At 34.2% G+C, this 18,605-nt stretch overlaps 1 protein-coding gene across 1 annotated transcript in view; it reads left to right on the top strand.

The window, feature by feature from the left end:
• The first annotated feature begins 9,668 nt into the window (after positions 1–9,668).
• Positions 9,669–18,605, top strand: part of LOC123547528 (sodium- and chloride-dependent transporter XTRP3B-like) — a 48,513-nt gene continuing 39,576 nt past the window's right edge. The window contains exon 1 of the mRNA XM_053550665.1: positions 9,669–10,155. Coding sequence (XP_053406640.1) covers positions 10,014–10,155 — 142 coding nt within the window. The 5' untranslated portion in view covers positions 9,669–10,013. The remainder of the gene's footprint in view (positions 10,156–18,605) is intronic.

Below are 18,605 nucleotides of genomic sequence, written 5' to 3'. Positions count from 1 at the left end.
TTTGCTTTTTATTGATTGAAAATTAAGATATATTGATCGATTATCGATCTGCAGTTACAGAAGTATCACTCATTGAAGAATCGATGCAAAATGAACGCGATGTAGTACAACACGTCTGACATTGAAACGAGCAAGATTCCGGGTCCAGAAATATTTCTTTTTATTTATTTATCAAAAATAGGTTACAGAATATAGCATATAGTATGTGAAATATTCTATAAGTAGGTGATTACATACTGAGTTATTTGAAAAATTTGTATTATCTAAAACTTGTATAAAGCCCTGACCCTTGCCATGTTAGATTTCTTTAAAGAATTTGTCTGTCCTTAAACTCGGACAGTGCTATCGAGAGATTAAAGGATGTTTACTAAAAGATACTGACCGATAGGCGAAAAACAGCGCAGATCTTGATCAGACTGCACTGCTGTACAGGCCAATCAAGATCTACACTGGTCTCTAAGGCAGAACCAATTGTGTCAAACAAAACAAGGGTCAAAGCAATACCAGAGTATAACTACTATTGAGCTAAATAAAGGGAAATAATTCCTACAAGCATAATACGCTAATCAAAACACAGTTATTCGTCTTTCTTGTTTGTAATACCTACTTCTTATAATCTAATAAAAGATACCAGATCAGCATTAGAGGCTATGCAAAAAAGCTTCAGAAAAAGGGGGAGAAGGGACAGAAACAAAGTAAGGGTTGGTGGTGCATTACTCGGGAGATTCAGAAGCGAGCTGTACAAAAGAAAGATTAGTTGTCTAGTGAAAGCAGAGATAAACAATCACTCCATTTCACATTAAATTTGTTTAATTTGTTTTCTTTTTTAGCGTTGAAATGTTCAAGTTTCAATAGCATTTCCATTTGTGTTTTGAACAACTGAAAGCTTGGAAATATGTTTCTAGTTCGACATTGTTATATAATAAATTTCGCATTTAGTAATATATTCATTAATGCAATGCTAAATTTTTTGTTACCTAGAATAATATCTGTCTTTGACCATTCAGTGGAAATATTCGGACAAGTTTCGATTATCCATCTTTTGACCTCAGTCCAATATAAGTTACTATAACGGCAATCATAAAATAAATGTTGTAAAGTTTCAGTTTCTGTATTACAGAAAGAACATAACGAATCATTTCTTAAACACATTTTTTGGAGAGAGTGATTTGTTGCAGTGATTCTATGATTCAATCTGAATTGAAACCATTGCAACTTTGTATCTTTAGTTACGATGAAAGGGAATTTAAATATATATTTCCAGTTAAAAAGCGCATTTAAATTTATCAGTCCATTTTCTCCTTGAAGAGAGGATTATTTTTGGCCTGGCAAGTAGGGAAGCATAGCTTTTTCTACATCCTGTTATTTGACTATTAATTATTTTCACTGGCGGGCCCTCCTGGACTTAGGCTAATGACTCCGTCCATGACAAATTGTATATAATTTTCCCCAGGCCATGGAAACTTCCTGTTTGTCACCCAACTTGAAACAGCTCTGGATGACGAAAGATAGCTACAAATGTATGTCGCCACCGGTTTCGAACCAGTGACCTGAGCATGTGGGTCTACATTTCAGCTAGTCGAGGAAACAGTAGAAATAGCTGAAGTTGTAATCATATTATAGTGGTAGTGGCAGTGGATGCAAAAATGATTATAAAAATTGAGCCACGTCACGGGAAAATTGGCCTTCGTACATTTTCGTGAATTTGCGGAAAGTGTATATTTAGGCTGACCTGTGCATTTATGCATCTGAATTAGGGTCAGAAAATTTCATATTCAGGTAAAATAAGCCTTTTAATAATAAGAAGGCTGATCTGGGCCCACACTGGTCGCAACGTCTCGAAGATTCCCGAACGCCAATTTTCTCATGATGCGGCTCAAATAATTTTATGACGGCATTGACGTCTACGACGACGACGCTAACTTGTGATGTTGCTTATAGCAGTCATTTAATGATGTTGCGATGACAACCAACTGATTGAACATTTGCAGTATAAAACTCAACATGATACACGTGTGCTTCTCATTTCAACCCCCATGTTGGACAAACACATTCGTAACACATTTTACCTGTTACGAATGCGATCGCATACGTACGAAATCTGTTACAAATGCGATCTGTTACGAATGTGGTCCTACAGCGGTATATATAATGGCCTATATATCTACGTTGCATTCTTCAAGTATAAACTTTAATGCTGAAAGTGCCTCGTATATGACTTCTAGTGGACGTCAAACGGTGACGAAGCCTGAACAGTTCAGCCGAAATAGACAGTAAATCGACACCTGTATGAGAGTGGATCAAAATTGTATAAAACTCCACTCTATGCGCCTTGCCGATGACAAGCTGGTGCCCCCAATCAAATATTTCTGGATCCGGGCCTGGAAAACACTTTAGAAAATGAGTCTTTTTGCACGTTTCAATGTAAGACGTGTTGTACTACATCGCGTTCATTTAGTATCGATTCTTCCATGAGTGATACTTTTGTAACTATAAAACGATGATCAGTATATACATATAATATTATTTACATTTGCCCTATTCTTTTCCATTGAAACTTTTGACGTTCATTTCGTATGAACAGCGAAAGGAAAGGCGCAAAAGTAACGTCATCGCTGCTTAGTGATAACTGGCAGCTGCTTTTACGAAGTTGGCGTATAGTCAGGGAGAACGTTCCTTAGAGGACGCAGTTGTTCCGTCTGGTGAACAGAATGGCCGGGAAGCTGATTTTAATGTTAAATGCTACAACTTATATGCAATTCATAATAATATATAGTTTACAAATGGAAAGGAAATATAATGTAAATATAAAAATATGAAACTATTTTTTCGGTGTTCATGCGAAATGAAGATCAGAATAGGATCGGCAAATTAAACAAGAATCGCTAGCGCGATTCATGGATTTGCCGATCCTATTCTGTCGTTCATTTCGCATAAACACCGACAACCTGAAAATCATTTCATTTCTTAAGTACATCTTAATTTTCAGTCAATAAAAAGCATTGTATGGTTTCTTTTAATGTTTCCAACTACCCTTTACATCAATACACTTGAAAGTACAGTGACAGCAGGCAGTACTATGCGGACATTTCGGCGTGCAAATTTAAAATCGCAGCTGAGTTATTAAAACCATGTCAAACAAAAATATAGGAATTTATGTTCTCTTGAGAAATAAATCTATGTTATTTTTCAGTAGGAACGCATGGGCTATAATTTCTGCTTCTGTTACTCTAATCCAGTCCATATAATATAACGTGCCTCGATTAATCTCTTTCACGCACGAGTGGTTCACGGGTTGGGTCGTTTTGATCAAATTTATATATTTCAAACCGGTTCATTCCTTCACAAATAACTAAGCAGGCAAGTCGACACTTCATGTATAAAAATACCCACCCTCCTCACCCTAACAATTTTTGGAAAAAATTCTGCTGTCGTGTTATATATTTTTCAGCGCCAGTACACCAGGTCATGCCACATACTGCCACACCGGTATACAGTGCCTTTTATGGATAAAGACAATTATTCCTTCCAAGATGTCAAACGTTCGCCACCATGTATATGAAGGCTTCATTATGGATTGTTTAAGATATTGCTCATGCATATGAAAGTGTTTCATCTACGAAATTCAGCGGTTTTTTCCAGTTTATTTAAGTATTTATCTGTATATTTAATTTGTCCAAATATTAAGACCTGTATCATGTCCAATTTTCATTTAATACCAGAAAAACGAATGTTATAGATCAAGGAAGTCGGGGGGTGGAGACACCTTTCTGTTTGCAGCATTTGGACATCACTACCTCCCCCCTCCGCCCTTCAAATTAAGATAAATAACTAAAAGATGAGGGTAAAAAAGATATATAAATAGGAGTTAGGGGTTAGGCAGCCGGCTCGCAGTTACTCGACTTCCCTTTGAAATAGTCCTGTTAACAAAATGAAATAGATTCAGCGAAACTTTAAGGTTGTGTAACAAAAGAAACTGTTTGTTTTTATTCAGTAAAGAAAATATTTTATTTTGTAGAATATGATAATTATGTTGTATCAAGTAAATACGCGGGCAGCAGCGGACTTGTTTACTTTGCTGCAAAATATCATCTTCTTAAGAGCAAAAGAAATTAAAAATATCATTTTAAAGACTTAAGTTTTAATTGTTAGTCGTGACTTTTGTTCACTTCGTGGCTGATATATTGCTGCATAAACATGGCAAAAATATGGTATCTATTTGGCAGTTTTATTCTAATTATATATTCTCTTGCACATGCACCGGATTCATATTTTTGTTTCCTTAAAATCCATTATCATGATGTTGAGAATTCGTTGATCTTGGCCTCGGAATTTCGGCAGCTGGATTTGCTAGCAGAATTTGCAATTTTGCATTCTCCTTCCATTGTCTAGTACATGTGTACTTATCATAAATTTAGAGCTTCAGCATCATAGCGTTGCCTATTTTGTTTCTATGCAATTTGGCTAGAAATCTATCATTTCATGCTTCATTTCATGATACTTCTATCTCATACAATATGCCATGATATTTCATTAATTTTCTGTAATGATATTATAATAATAAAAGTCACGGCCTTATCCCATTCAATCAGCATTTGTTATTTATTGTCAATAGTCAGAAGCGACAGACTGCTCTTACTGATATATGGTTAAAATCTAGGTCAGTTCTCGTCATGGTTAAAACAACATGTCTCTCAGAGTGCGGGCGAGTCTGTCGCTTCTTATTTTCATGTCCTACGGATAAAATAAACAATCGTAGCGGGTAATTTGCAAAACTAAAAATAAGTTTGAATTGTTGTCATAACAGTGTCAATAACATAAAATATAACATATCTATTTAAATTTGTATTCATTTTGCATATGCTTCTACGGCAGGAATACGTTTAAAACACAGTTTGGAGGACTTTCAACATTACAAATGTAACACCGATTCCAGTTTATAAAATTAAAAAGTATTAATAACTGCGTAGAGATTTTATAAAGATTTAATAAATGCCACTTTGTTCTTCATTTATATACGCTGGTGAGCATTCATGGAAAATACAATTGGGATCATGTATATGTTTATTTAACAGGAAACATATAAAACTATATTTAAATTTTCGTGTGACAAGACCTGCATGAAATAAGATAACAATTTCGTGAAATTGTCAACAAATGCAGAAATTCTCCATATACTCCTATAGAAAATTTGTATCTTTTAGTGCCAACGGTTTGTAGCTTTTAGCGAGCCTAAAAATGCTGTATCATTTAGCGATAGTTTTGTATCTTTTAGCGAGCCTCGATTTTGTATCATTTAGCGTTGGTTGTATCATTTAGCGCTAGTTTTATATCATTCAACGTCACTTGTATCATTTAGCGAATTTGTATCATTTAGCGTTCCCACACCTTTTATGCATAAAGACACGAAAAATGAACCGCCTATATTTTTTACATTTGACCTCTTAAGTGTGACATTGACCTTGGAGCTAGGGAACTGTATTTTGCGCGACACATCGTCTCATGATGGTAAACATTTGTGCCAAGTTATTTTAGAATCCCTTAATGAAAAAAGAAGTTATGACACAGATAGGAAAAATGGACCCCATTTTTACCTATGACCTCTGAATTAAGTGTGACATTGACTTTAAAGGGAAAAGAAAATGAAACTACATGTACATATTGCCTATGTGTGTGTGATGTTTGAGAGAGGTTAGCATTCAAATAATTACAGGACCAAATTTACGAGGACACACATACAAACAGACCGGACAGACATACCGCATAGTGACTCCTATTTGCCTCCTTCTGCGGGTTATAATTAAGAAGAAATTCTACAGGAGCAAGAAAAGCAAATAGCATGCAACATACAGTCTTTTACGAGTCGCAACTTTGTACAGTATGCGAGCAAACATGCAAAGTAGACATACACTGAATCTCTTCATGACGGTTAAAACAAGATATATTTAATTTTACCAACGAGTATTTATTCTTTATCCACGAAACAGTGGGATTTATATGTTGACCATTCTTCAAGCAAGAAAATATGCGCTTCTAACGCCGACAATGTACAATTTCTGGACAAAATCGGTGATCAATCGAGTTTTTTTTTTTTTTTTTTTTTTTTTTGCTATACTTTTACCTGTAATCAGACTAACACACTATATAAAGAAACAAATCATGTTCAGCTTCCAATAAAATATAAATACATGTATACACACCAACAAAGCACATTTATCACTTAAAATAGTTTTTTCCCAACTTTTAGCGGTCAGCTCATTGTTTTGATCGGCGGCAACAGGAAGATGGGGAATACAGTCGTTTATAGGGGTGTCTATCTTTCTTAATATGAAATGGATTGGAAATAGTCATTCCACATTTTAACCCATATTATATGATAAATGGTTCCTAACTCTGACACCGAGTTTTCATGAATTATGCTTCCGCCCCCCCTCCCCCCCCCCCCCCCCCCCCCCCCCCCCCATCCCTGTGTACTTTAGAATTTTAGGTTAATTTTTTATGCCTTTTTAGTACATTTTGTATAACAAAAGCGATTTAATTCAGACTTTTTGTTTCACGTAGACCCCACTCATTTTCTTAATATTGATTCCTCTATCCAAAAGTAAGAAATTAATGTTGTATGTACTGTTTTCTGTCATTTTCACTTCTCTTTTAACACCCGAGCACTCAGTCCTTCCGTCAGCTCTTGTTATGCATAAACATTACATTGAGTGTAGACATTAGGCAATTGTGTTAAAACGACTTTTGCTTTACTGAAATTTTCATGAGGATATTATTTCCCTTTGTAACATCAATTATTCAGAATCTGATGTCGTAACTTCAAAATCTATAGAAGCAAAAATGATATATATGGATAGCTGGAGCAAAGAACTTAAGTGATTAACTTTAGTGGTTAATATGGGAAACATATTTTAGGTTGGCCTGTTGTGTTTGCAAATAAAACACGGTCTTGAGTTCAGATGATCACGAAGGGCGAAGGTCTGAGTGAATAATTACGACGCATCTGAACGTAGAAAGCGTGTTTTATTTGCAAACACAGCACGCAAAACTAAAATCTATTTCCATTCTTACATATTCAAATTACACCAGAAAGGGATACTAGTCTGAAATAAAATAAGGTTTTAACTTTTAGCCTGCTGGCGACAAGTGATTCTGTCTTTGCAACCAGTGTAGACCAAGACATCTGTACAGGCTGATCATGGTCTGCAATCAACAAATTTGCATTGAACACCTCTTTGAATAATAAATGGTACCACCAAAATTCAATGATGGACCTGTTCATTTTAGAAATTAGAAATTAAACAGGCTAAAATTTTTCGTTGAAAACAATCTAGAAGTTGAAATAAAAGAAAGCAAAATAAGAACAAGAAGAACTCAGGGGACCACGAGATTGAAAATGAGAACAAAAAATATATGAAATGCTAATGCCTGAGCTGGATGAGGTTTAGTCTCTGTTTACCCTTCCTGTCCGAAAGAAAGATGAAGAGGATTACTGAGAGGAAGCCAACCAGCTGGCAAACAGAAAGTCGATGGTTCTACACAGGTTCCAATCTGTATCAGAAATAATGCTAAGAAGGTACCTGGAGGTTTCCTCCACCACTGAAAAGCTAGAAAATCGCTATATGGCACAATATTGTGTCGCTGTGACGTAAAACCCAAGAAACCAAAAAAAAAAAAACGTAAAGCGTATTTATTAACTATTTGCTCCATTTATATTTTTTGAGCGGTCTTTTTTGACACGTGCAGAAAAGTGCAATCGCATTAATGTCAGACACCTGGGGTCTTCCTCCACCATTAAAGCTGGAAAGTCGCCATATGACCTATCATGTGTCGGTGCGACGTTAAATCCAACAAAAATATTAATGTTAGAACATCCGGTTAAACAAAAGGGCAACCAGTAGTGTTGTAAATTCGCCTACAGAATACCGCAAGAGCAATATTATTCTGTATCCAAACGGTGACAACGAGTTCATGACTGTAGAAATAACACTCAGTGTTGTTATATATTTTGTAGTCTTTTTGAATGATTGATACCGCCCAATGTATGCTTATAATAATGGCTTAGGTCTGGTGGATGTTGCACATGTTATTGCTTGTCTTGAACACTGGCACAGAACAGAAAGAAAATGCCTCCGTACATGTTATACCTTACCCCTCGGTATTCTATAAGAACCATGGTCATGAACGGGAAAACATACTAACCCGTTTCAATCGTAAATTTCTCAACTTAAACGCACAGTTCGGTGAATGGGTACCTAATATATTGAACAAGCGATAATTTATCTTCCATCGTGCACCAGTCACATTGTCTCAACATTCCATATTGCTGAGGTTATCAACATATTTTATGCTTTCGTCAACGTCAAGAAAAAACATGCTAGACCTTCCCTAATTAACATCCGGTCTAGGGGTCACGGCAGTGTGCACATGTTTGGCGAAATGTAAACAAACAAAAACAGAATTTAAAAAAAAAAAATCACATTTTTACAATAAAACTCGAAATGATGAATGAAATTGATCTTGTATATGATCTTTAATTTGAAATTGTACACTGGTCTGCATCTGTTCTGTTTATTTTATTCATTTTGCACATTTATGCTGCATTTTCACATTTTAGCGAACACGTGTAGTAAAATGACGATTGACATACATTTTCACATTAACCAGTCAGAATGGTTTTGTAATCTAGAACGGAACTTCACCAGGGAAGTTCAAGCAAGTTTTTTGTGTAACCTTGAAATGACTATAAACTACGCGTTGTTTTTCTAAGATAAAATGTATTGAAGAAATGTGACCGGTACACAATGGAAGATAAATTACTACTTGTTTGATATCCATAGTACACATTCACCGAACTGCGTGTTTTAGGTATGAAATGCGCGATTGAAACGGGTTAGTATATTTTTCCCTTCATGACCATGGTTCTTATAGAATACCTAAGGGCAGGGTATAACAAGTACAGAGGCATTTTCTTTCTGGTCTGGCGCCAGTGGTCTTGAACATGTCCAGTCAAAGTCGAGTCAACTATTATTCTGCTTGGTCGATTTCTATATTTAAATGGTCTTCTGTACATGTTGTATTTTTATGTTATGAATGCTAAATATTTTAAGCAGAATTTTCTTCGAATTTTCACTTGTATTTAAACAATCGGTATGTTCTTCCTGTAAGGTACATGTATCAAAATATAACACACCGGTTTTGATGAGTTCTGTACTTCTATCATTTCATTGATCTGATATATTTTTCTCTCATTTTTACAGATTAAATTCCAACCGTGTTTTTGTGATATTACGGCGGTCAGCTGACCTACCAATTTTTCCTTTTTGATTTCTCGCTAGTTTTCGCAAATAACTTTCAACTTCCTCGCATGAATCAAAGTACACGGACGAAATTGCCTGCTATAAAGTGTAACAGAGAGCAATCCCCTTACGGGGAGGTTTTACGTGGGAGCCCTCGATTGATAATCTTGTTGGCTTCCTAATGAGTTTGAGAAGCGGTCTAAAAAACAATAACAAGATATGTCTATCAATTAGTCCGTGATTTCGATGGATGACATCCACCATTATTACGGACGATAAAGTTTCCTTTCTCTTCTCCGTATTGATCGATTAACCATAGCTCTATAACCTCGCTTTAAATGGTATTGGCTTGGATAACTCAATAATCTTGCACTGCGTGGGGAATTCGCCAAGAGTTTTCAACCATCGGAAATATTTCCAATGCGAAAAGCCAATGTGAACTTGAATACTTGGGATGACTGAAGTGAATTGAAAATAAAGTGATTGCAACATTGATATTGATTAGAAAAAAAGTGTTTCCAATAGAGAAGAAATATTGTTGCTGAGATAATGATTTTATGAAGGCAGCAGTGCTTGTTGCCACAGGGACTCTAAGTCGGTGTTTAACGAAGTCACGGAATATAGTTGAATAGTTCTGCACGTGAAAAAAAATATTAAATTAGTGTGCACAGGAATTTTAAGGGACTATAAGTGTATACAATAATCGCGGGCGAGATGTCGGAGTGTGGTGGACCAGGGATTGAGCCTACCTTGGTCAATGCTCGATGGAGTTTGGTTCAGTTCTCACTACTAGCTTGCTATACAGCAGGTTTCCATGGAGTCACGAGCTTTCCTTATTACATACATAAACATTCAGGTACGTAAATTCTCTTTCCGACTGAAAGTATACTTCTAAATTTTGAAAATTAAAATTCTACGAAGGCGGCAAATCCCTTTGTACTAGCAACTTCGGCTTTATTTAGTTCTCATCTGAAAAAAAACACAGTAACTTCTTTCACTCCTAGAAGTCTATAAAACTGTAATCGGAAGTTGTTGCCCAATTCCATATTTAACCTTTTAATACTTTTCAATATAAACATTTAAGTTAAATAGAAAATCGGAGTATCAAACTTTATTTTCTACGAGAATAATATAACGACAAAATGACGACATGATCGAAATAGCCATTGTTTCTAATGATACGTACATTCTGTTCGCAGTGAGACTATCAATAGATGAGATCATCTACTCTCTGTGTGACCGTGGTGTCATCTTTTCCTTACCAGCATTTAATTTATTCAATTTTTTATCTGTACATAACAGGATTCATCATACTTAGTGATGTAATAAGAGGTTGTGTGCAGTAATGATAAAGACATTTTTAATTCCGGCATTATCATTTTCGTATTAGCAATGTTTATTTATGTTATCTATATATTTTTACAACGTTTATATTACTATATGAGCAGCAGTAGCCAGTGCGATTTATATAACCTTTGTGTTATTGAGCAATTTAGTCATTTTCTTTAACGCATTTGATATCTGTATCAGATGGTATTATTCCAGGTGTTATAAGAAGCTGATTGTGGAAATTATAAAAAAAACATTTAATTCCGCCTTATATCATTATCACCTTTGAAATGCTTCTGTGTTATCTGTGTCTTCTGATAACATTTAAAATAACGTTTTTCATATTGACATTTACATTACATTCCTCTTAAACAACAGACGCCATTGTTGTGAGGAGTTTTCATTCAGTTTTTAACTACAAGTACTATTCTGACGCCTTAGTCACAAAACTACTTGAGATCGATCTGAGTTTTATCATGAATCTTAAATCGATTCCACGAAAAGAGTAAATCTCAGATTGATATCAAAAATCATTTAATCTCAAAAATGATATTCATCTGAGTTTGAGTTTGATTTTCGAAAAAAAAACAACATAATCCCCAGTTTCAGAAAAAATGATTTTCAGTGCCTGAAATCTTAATATATGTGCGAAAAAACCTTACGTATGTAGCAAAATCCTTTTTTGAGAGACACGTACAGAGATATATTTTCAAGAACTTGACTGCTTTTCTTATAAATAAATAATGTATAGAACTCAGTTGAACTTTTACTTTTCATTTATTTGTGATTTTACTTTCAAAGTTATAACAAGATTTACATTATTCTTAATGCGTGCCTTTAATCTCTGATTAAGTTCACTAATAAATCAACTGCTATTATATAATCCAGCATTCCTCGTATAAAATAAATGTTTATTTATCGTGGTTTTATCATCGACGTGCACAGTTGTTTCTGCGGTTCTGCAAATTGTGTATTCCCTTTGATGTTAGAAATTGCATGCACTTTAACTATTGCGCAGTAATCATATCAATTGCATATGAGCTGTATTAACAACAATAGTCTAGTGGTAACAGAAAGAAAGGCTATTATAAAATAACATCAATAACATCATATCTAGGTATGATTACATATTTTTTTTATTAAGTCTTGACGGAAAATATACTACAATGGAAATCGCTTTCTTCATATGTGGATCATTGTTACAATGCTTTTACTGATTTGAAATTCATAGTTTCACTCAGTTCTTTATTTTGAAAAATTGTGTTTTATAATATATTTGTTATGTCTTTCTCCACCCAACGCCCCAGACCTCACACACGCTCGCAATTCCAATTCTGCTCAGAAAAGCAATAAAAGATTTGCGGTTGTTGCACGATTTTCACACAATGTAGCATGAGACAACAAGAAGTATGCAATTTTAGCCTCGGCGTTGTACGTTGAGAGCCAAACGGGCCGACGCATAATTCTTTTACATCCATGAATAATATTTCATCAACAGTACCGTATAAGACAATAATACGCCTAAGGCAATGTCAAAGTTGTAAGTTGATATTAATTACAGGTCAACTAGACAATATTTTTTTGCGCCCAATCCATACTTTTCGCTCACTTCAATGATTTATGTGTCTTTGCATTAATATTTTACATGTTTAGATGATGTAATATTCCAATGATACATGTTCAATCCCAATGTCATACGTTATATTCAAGAATTTACCACTCTATTGGTTGCCCTGTTGTTTAACCGGATGTTTTGATTTTCTTACACACACGCTCTTTACGTGTGGATAAACTTGATTATTGTGCGTGAACTGTCTTTCTTTTCTTGACTCAAATGCCCACAATAATCACACTTTTTCTGCATATAAAAACTTTCACCCATATCAGTTTAAGGTAAATGTTGCCGTCTAAGATCAAATTTTCATACCATCACGTCATTTTACTAAATGCTTGATTACAGTGACACAATATATATAGTGTATACCACATACTCCTTTTAGGTCAAAACTACAGTCATACTCCGGAGGGTTGGGGTGGGGTGGGGTGGCGGGGAGCAAAGATCAAAAAAGGCAGTTTGTAGACGATAAAACAACTTTTATTTAAATGTTAGTATTTAAGCTTAGTGACAGGGGAATGCTACCGTCGTATATTTCCAGATAATGTATGACACTGGCGAGACGATACATCAAGAGCTGCTAAATTATAGATGAAAAAGTCACATTATCCTTTTAGGAGTTTCTTGTGTTGCTGTGATATACATCAGTAAATATTTTCTGTCTATTCTTTTATTAGTTGTCTGGGAAAACAATTATCTATGAACATTTAACTCATGTTTTCCCTAAAATGGCAAGTGTCAGTCTCTTTGTATATGGACTTTTGCAGTAGCGGTCTTAAGTTCTGCATAACAAAAAGAGTATAACGGCAGCCTTTGAACATTGATAATTTAAAAATCCCCATATGCTTTACCTAAACGAGCATTATGATGCATGTATTCTTTTTTATTTGTTATATATATATATATATATTTATAGAAGTAGTGTGTAACAGGAGTATGCTATGACTTGAATAAAAATTAAAAACAGCTTACTTAAAAGAACTACTACTAAAAATAGTTGTTTTTTTTTTCTAAGTTCTGAAACAAACTTAGCTAAGCAAGGCGCCTGATATTTAATTTGCGATACATGCGGATCGAACTTTTGACTGTTGCGCACTTGTTAGCATTTTCTCAAATGTATCTGTAGTTGTATTTCAATTCTTATGACTCATAGGAAACATTTTCTGTCATTAACTATGAGCTGACTATCTTGAGAAAAAAAAATTGAATATAATCTCCTAATATTAAAGTCGGTATTCCTGATAAAATATGTACTTTACGTAGAATAATGGAAAGGCAAGACGTGAAAAGTGGCATCCATGATAAGAATATTGGTTACTATCTATAATTCCAATGCACGTAAAATGGTTTGTAGAAAGATATTTTTAATCACGCGAAATTAAGTAAAAAATGCTGTTCGATTTATACCTATGTGGGAAAATTTTTCCGCGCCGACAAAAAAAACAATAAGAGAACCAACATTGAATCCATAGCGGGCACTTGTTTTCGAATATAATGTTGTATAACTCTATTTTCTATTTTCTAACAGAAACACACCATTCAAATGCTTCGGTGATCTGAACTATGATATCTTTTCAGGAAAGTATTTGCAAACATGGAGACAATTTCAGTTAACTTAATGTAGTTTATAACCATATCTAAAATAATATCACTGAACTTACACATAGGTATTCGCAAGTTGCCTTTTATTATATAAATAAAAATTAACACTATTTTGACCAAATGTCTTTTTTATTAGAAATAATTTAATGTTCATTTTTCGTTCAGTTCTGAGTTTTCAAAACAATACTTTTGTATGTAAGGATTTGAGCGTATAAAGTTGTGAAACAACAAGAAATTTCACCATTATGATAATGTTAATGGTATGGTTTTCAATATTATGATGATGTTGTCGCTGTTGTTTTTGTTACTATCAATGGTGATGGTGGCGATAATTATGAAGATGAGGATAATAATGGTAATTACTTCTTGTATTATTTTATTGTCATTTTTAATCGTTTTTTGTTGTTAAAATATTATATTAGAAAGGATAGAATAACCATTTTTATTATATATCTTTCCCAGAATCAGTTTGTTTCTCTCAGTCATAGAAAAATACTTCTTGAAAAAAAGGAAAATAAAGTTCATAGAATATTTATTGCCTGAACAAACATTTTGTATGGTTGTTCGCACTCTGTATCGATCACAGAGACTCAGCAGATTCCGTTACATGTTCTCTCTCGCTATGTTGCATTTTATACCGGATGAGTCAGCGACCAGTTGTCTCCTTCCTTATCGATTCGGTTGAAGAAATCGACATTTGTATGGCGTTCATTAGCGTTTGCTTTATAACTGCGAGATTGGCTTAGATAATTTGAGTTGACGACAATGACTTTGTCATTTTATTCATATTTTATATTCATAACCCTACGCAACGTCGTTAGAATTTGTTGTATGATTCTGTCATTTTGTCGTCTGGTAATTAGGTACGGAATAATTTCAATTCAATCACATATCAGATCAAAGTTAAGTCTATGAGACAAAGCCATCTTTGACTGTATATCAGATGTCGGTAAAAATACGCTTTTAAAATGAAAATGGGAATAAAACAAACAGTTTTTCCTGTAGCCAAAATTAGTCCACACGTCATATGGAGTTTTTTCTCTTTGTTCTAAGTGCTCATCAAATATTAATATACTAGGTCGTGGGTATCATTTTCGTTCGTAGATTGGGTAGTTCACTAATTATTTATCATCAATTTTCATTTTACACAAATTATTCCTGGAGAAAAGCCAATTTTCAGAAGAATTTTTATTTTAACTTGCATAAAAAGATTTGTCAAAGCTGTCGTTTAAGTAGATTTATGTTGAATATAAGTATTAAAAGAAGTCAAAACAGAATCCCCAATGAAGATAACGTATCAGAAATTTGCTGAATATGATGAAAATGCAGTTTTAATAAATTACAGAGCAATAACTCTGATGTTAGTATGTAGATTCTGACTACAATGGATGGAACAGAACCCCAAATTATACAAACATTGACATATAATATCAACTTGGGTTTATATACTTTGACAAAGATATCAAGTTTTGTATCCACATGTCATTTGAACTATTAGAACACAATCTGAAAATATTGGCGAGATAAAATCATGCGCTTCTAATATGTATCATCCAAGTTCTCCAGGGTCGTGACGCTGACGTGCAACTAGGTACTGTTTTTCAAACTCGGTATCTGGAATACCAAGGGATCGAACATTTTACTTCGAGATAACGGAAATACGACTTAAAATGATATTTTGTAAAAATGCATGTCAATTTTTAAGCAGATCAGGGGCAGTCACTCTTATTATGCAAGGTTGATATCAACATCATTTGAAAGAAAGCAATTTTAGGCGAATGTAAGCTCTCGCACTAAATATCAACGCAGTGTGAAGGTACCAGATGGGCAAATTATGATACATAAATAGCAATATTTACTAAAATGTAAGAAAGAGATATCAACAAAACTGGTCATTTTCAACGAAATCAGGGAAAATAACTCTCGCCGAACTAAGCTGATTATCAGCAGCTATGAGTAAATATCATCACTCACGCCAAGTTTATGTCTAATAGATATTGTGGTGAAAATGCGAAGGCCATGTCATCACCATGTCTCTCTATGCTTTTTGCGGGGAATAATAAATCTCTTTCTTTGCCAAGTTTACGACTACTTTGATCAATGAGACATTTTCTCTGTAATTGTAGCTTTAAGGGCAGCTGCAAATGGAGATGATGTCGTGTTGCTGGCAACGCCTAAAGACAGTTATCCGGTATCCGGTCGTTACTTATATAAGGAGGTGTTCGGTGTCTGTGAAAGCAGTAATCCAAAAGCAAAATGTTACATGAACATTTTGCCATTATATAGACAGAATTTGTTCTACTGAATATCGAGATTTTTTTTTCAACTCCTGCTTAAGGAAACTAATTCGCAATGAATTCTTTAAGTGATGACAGCAGAATATTCAAGAGCTTAAACCAATCATATGAAGCACATTTTGTTTACTGAATCACTTAGCAACCACAAAAAAAATGAAAACCGGAGTAACTGTTAGATATTTTGATATTTTTAAAAGTGTTCTGAAGGACGTTGTTGTTTTAACTGTATGTAGCTAAATCATGCAGGAGCTCGATTTTATATGGCAATTCAACATGAACAAAAAATAAATTCTCAACATGTCCGCCTTTCTTTTTAATAATTTTTACTCTAAGTGCAGAGATCGAAGTAACATCATCCCAACAATTATGGTAAATGTGTTTTGTTTTATCATAAAACTTGATGGTTCCATGCAAACACAGATGTGCAAAAATGTTCCTAAGTTCGTATTTGTAGTGTTTGCAATATAATTTTACCGTCGTATTTACTTTTCATCCAAGGGAATGACATAGGTGTTTTTAACGAATTTTTTGGAGGCAAGCGCGTAGCGTGGCATACTCGGTTACTCGGCTGAGTAACATTTAAAATCCAAAAATAAAAAAAAGGCTAAAAACTCCATAGAAGCAATAAAAAAACTGATCAGGAGTGGGTATAGAGGTAGGGACAATGTCATAGCATATGAGTATGCTGTTGTCTTGGTCCTTGGCCTTGTTATAACTTTTGTGACGGCAGACTAGCTGCTGTTATCAAAATTCCGATCACAATTTCTTTTTTTTTTTCTTGCTGCACTTGCACTTGTTATTGTAAATACTTATTTAAATCTAAATACATTTAAAATTCTAAATACATATATGATTTCAGATGCATATATACTATAGCTGCTATTGACCATAAGAACAATCTTCTTAATGGCAATTGTCCATCACTAGTAAAATTTAGAAGGATAAACAACTGTGTCTGTAACAACTATGAATTCCAAAGTATTATTTCCTAATTCGCTACCTTCTAACAAAAATAAATTATCTGTCCCATAATCAAAGAGAATCAACGGGAGCAAAATGAACAGATTCATAAATTAACATTTAGGCCTTGTTATCCGTATTGCCATAGTATAACACTCCAATTCAGTAACATAAACGATCAATTCATTAATTTCTATGTGGAAAACATACGGTTACGAATATACTTTCCGGGTCATTATGCTGCGAGGCACGTACTCAACCCTACTTCAACGTGGTGGGTAGTATAAAGAAACCAAGTTTCAACACCAGTCACCTTCTTCCCATTTCTCAAAATTTATTGCTGAAAAAAATACATCAATCAAAATTATTTAACGCACGAAATAATTATACATTCTACACCTCATTACCTTTGAAATACCGCAATACCTCGATTTTTTTTAAATCTAGGATACACATGTATATGTAAAAAATGCTCATAACCAGCAAATATTTAATTACTTATGTCGTCTACACATTTCCTTTATTATCGTTACGTGACATCTGTCACAATACTTTCGTCTCTATATCATTAGTTATTTGATTTCCAAGAATGTAGAGATACATTTCACGGAAATTGTAAGTTTCATGGCAAGGACGATTGCGATATTAAAATGCAACATGCAACATGCTACAGCTTTTAGTTATTACCTTGGTCTAGAAATCAATATAATGCTTACAACATTTTCATATACCTGCAATATTTAAAAGAGAATTTACCATAAAGGTACTTGAATAATGATATAAGAATCTGTTCAAATAGCTTCATCATTTTGTTTGTTTTGAAACTGTGCACAAGTCAAAGTTTGTCCTCCGCAGTCTGATCAGTTCCTAGGCAGTTTAGAGTATTTACTGCAAGGTGATTTGCATATATTCTGTTGTAACACGTATGCACACATGTGTACTTTATTTAAAAATTGAATGATATTTTCCGTGCGTTTATTCAGGTATAAACCACATTGGGACTTCTTGCATATTCATGAATCGCACTAGCGATTCTTGGATGGTTAGCAAGAAGCCTTCCAGTTTGGTTTATACTCATATGTACATATAATTGCATAAAAATAGTATTTAATTCTTAAATTTACATTTTACGACAGTTTGCTACAAAAATAACTTATTCGCTTTCCGGGAGTATCAGAAAATCAAAATAAATGTCAAGATATCGATCTTTTTGTCATCTTATAACAAAACAATCAAAAAGACCCGCACACGCTAAACTATAATTCGCCTTCCGATAAGAATACAGATCCTGGCTTTTATTCAAAATATTTTTAACTCCAGTGAAAATTTAAACAGTCGTGTCGATTCAATTGTGATCTTTGACGTCAGAAAAATTAATTAAAGCTACAATCAAATGTTCTTTTTGAAAGTTTTGGCGTCCAATTTTGAAAGAATGTTTGTAACGAGGACATTATATTCATGGTTTTGGTGAAGGACGTCGAATTACAGGTGAAATTTGGCGGA

Source organism: Mercenaria mercenaria, chromosome 9, assembly GCF_021730395.1.
Source record: "Mercenaria mercenaria strain notata chromosome 9, MADL_Memer_1, whole genome shotgun sequence".
NCBI lineage: Eukaryota > Metazoa > Mollusca > Bivalvia > Venerida > Veneridae > Mercenaria > Mercenaria mercenaria.
Note: the sequence above shows the minus strand (reverse complement) of the source record. Positions and strands in the feature narration are given on the sequence as shown.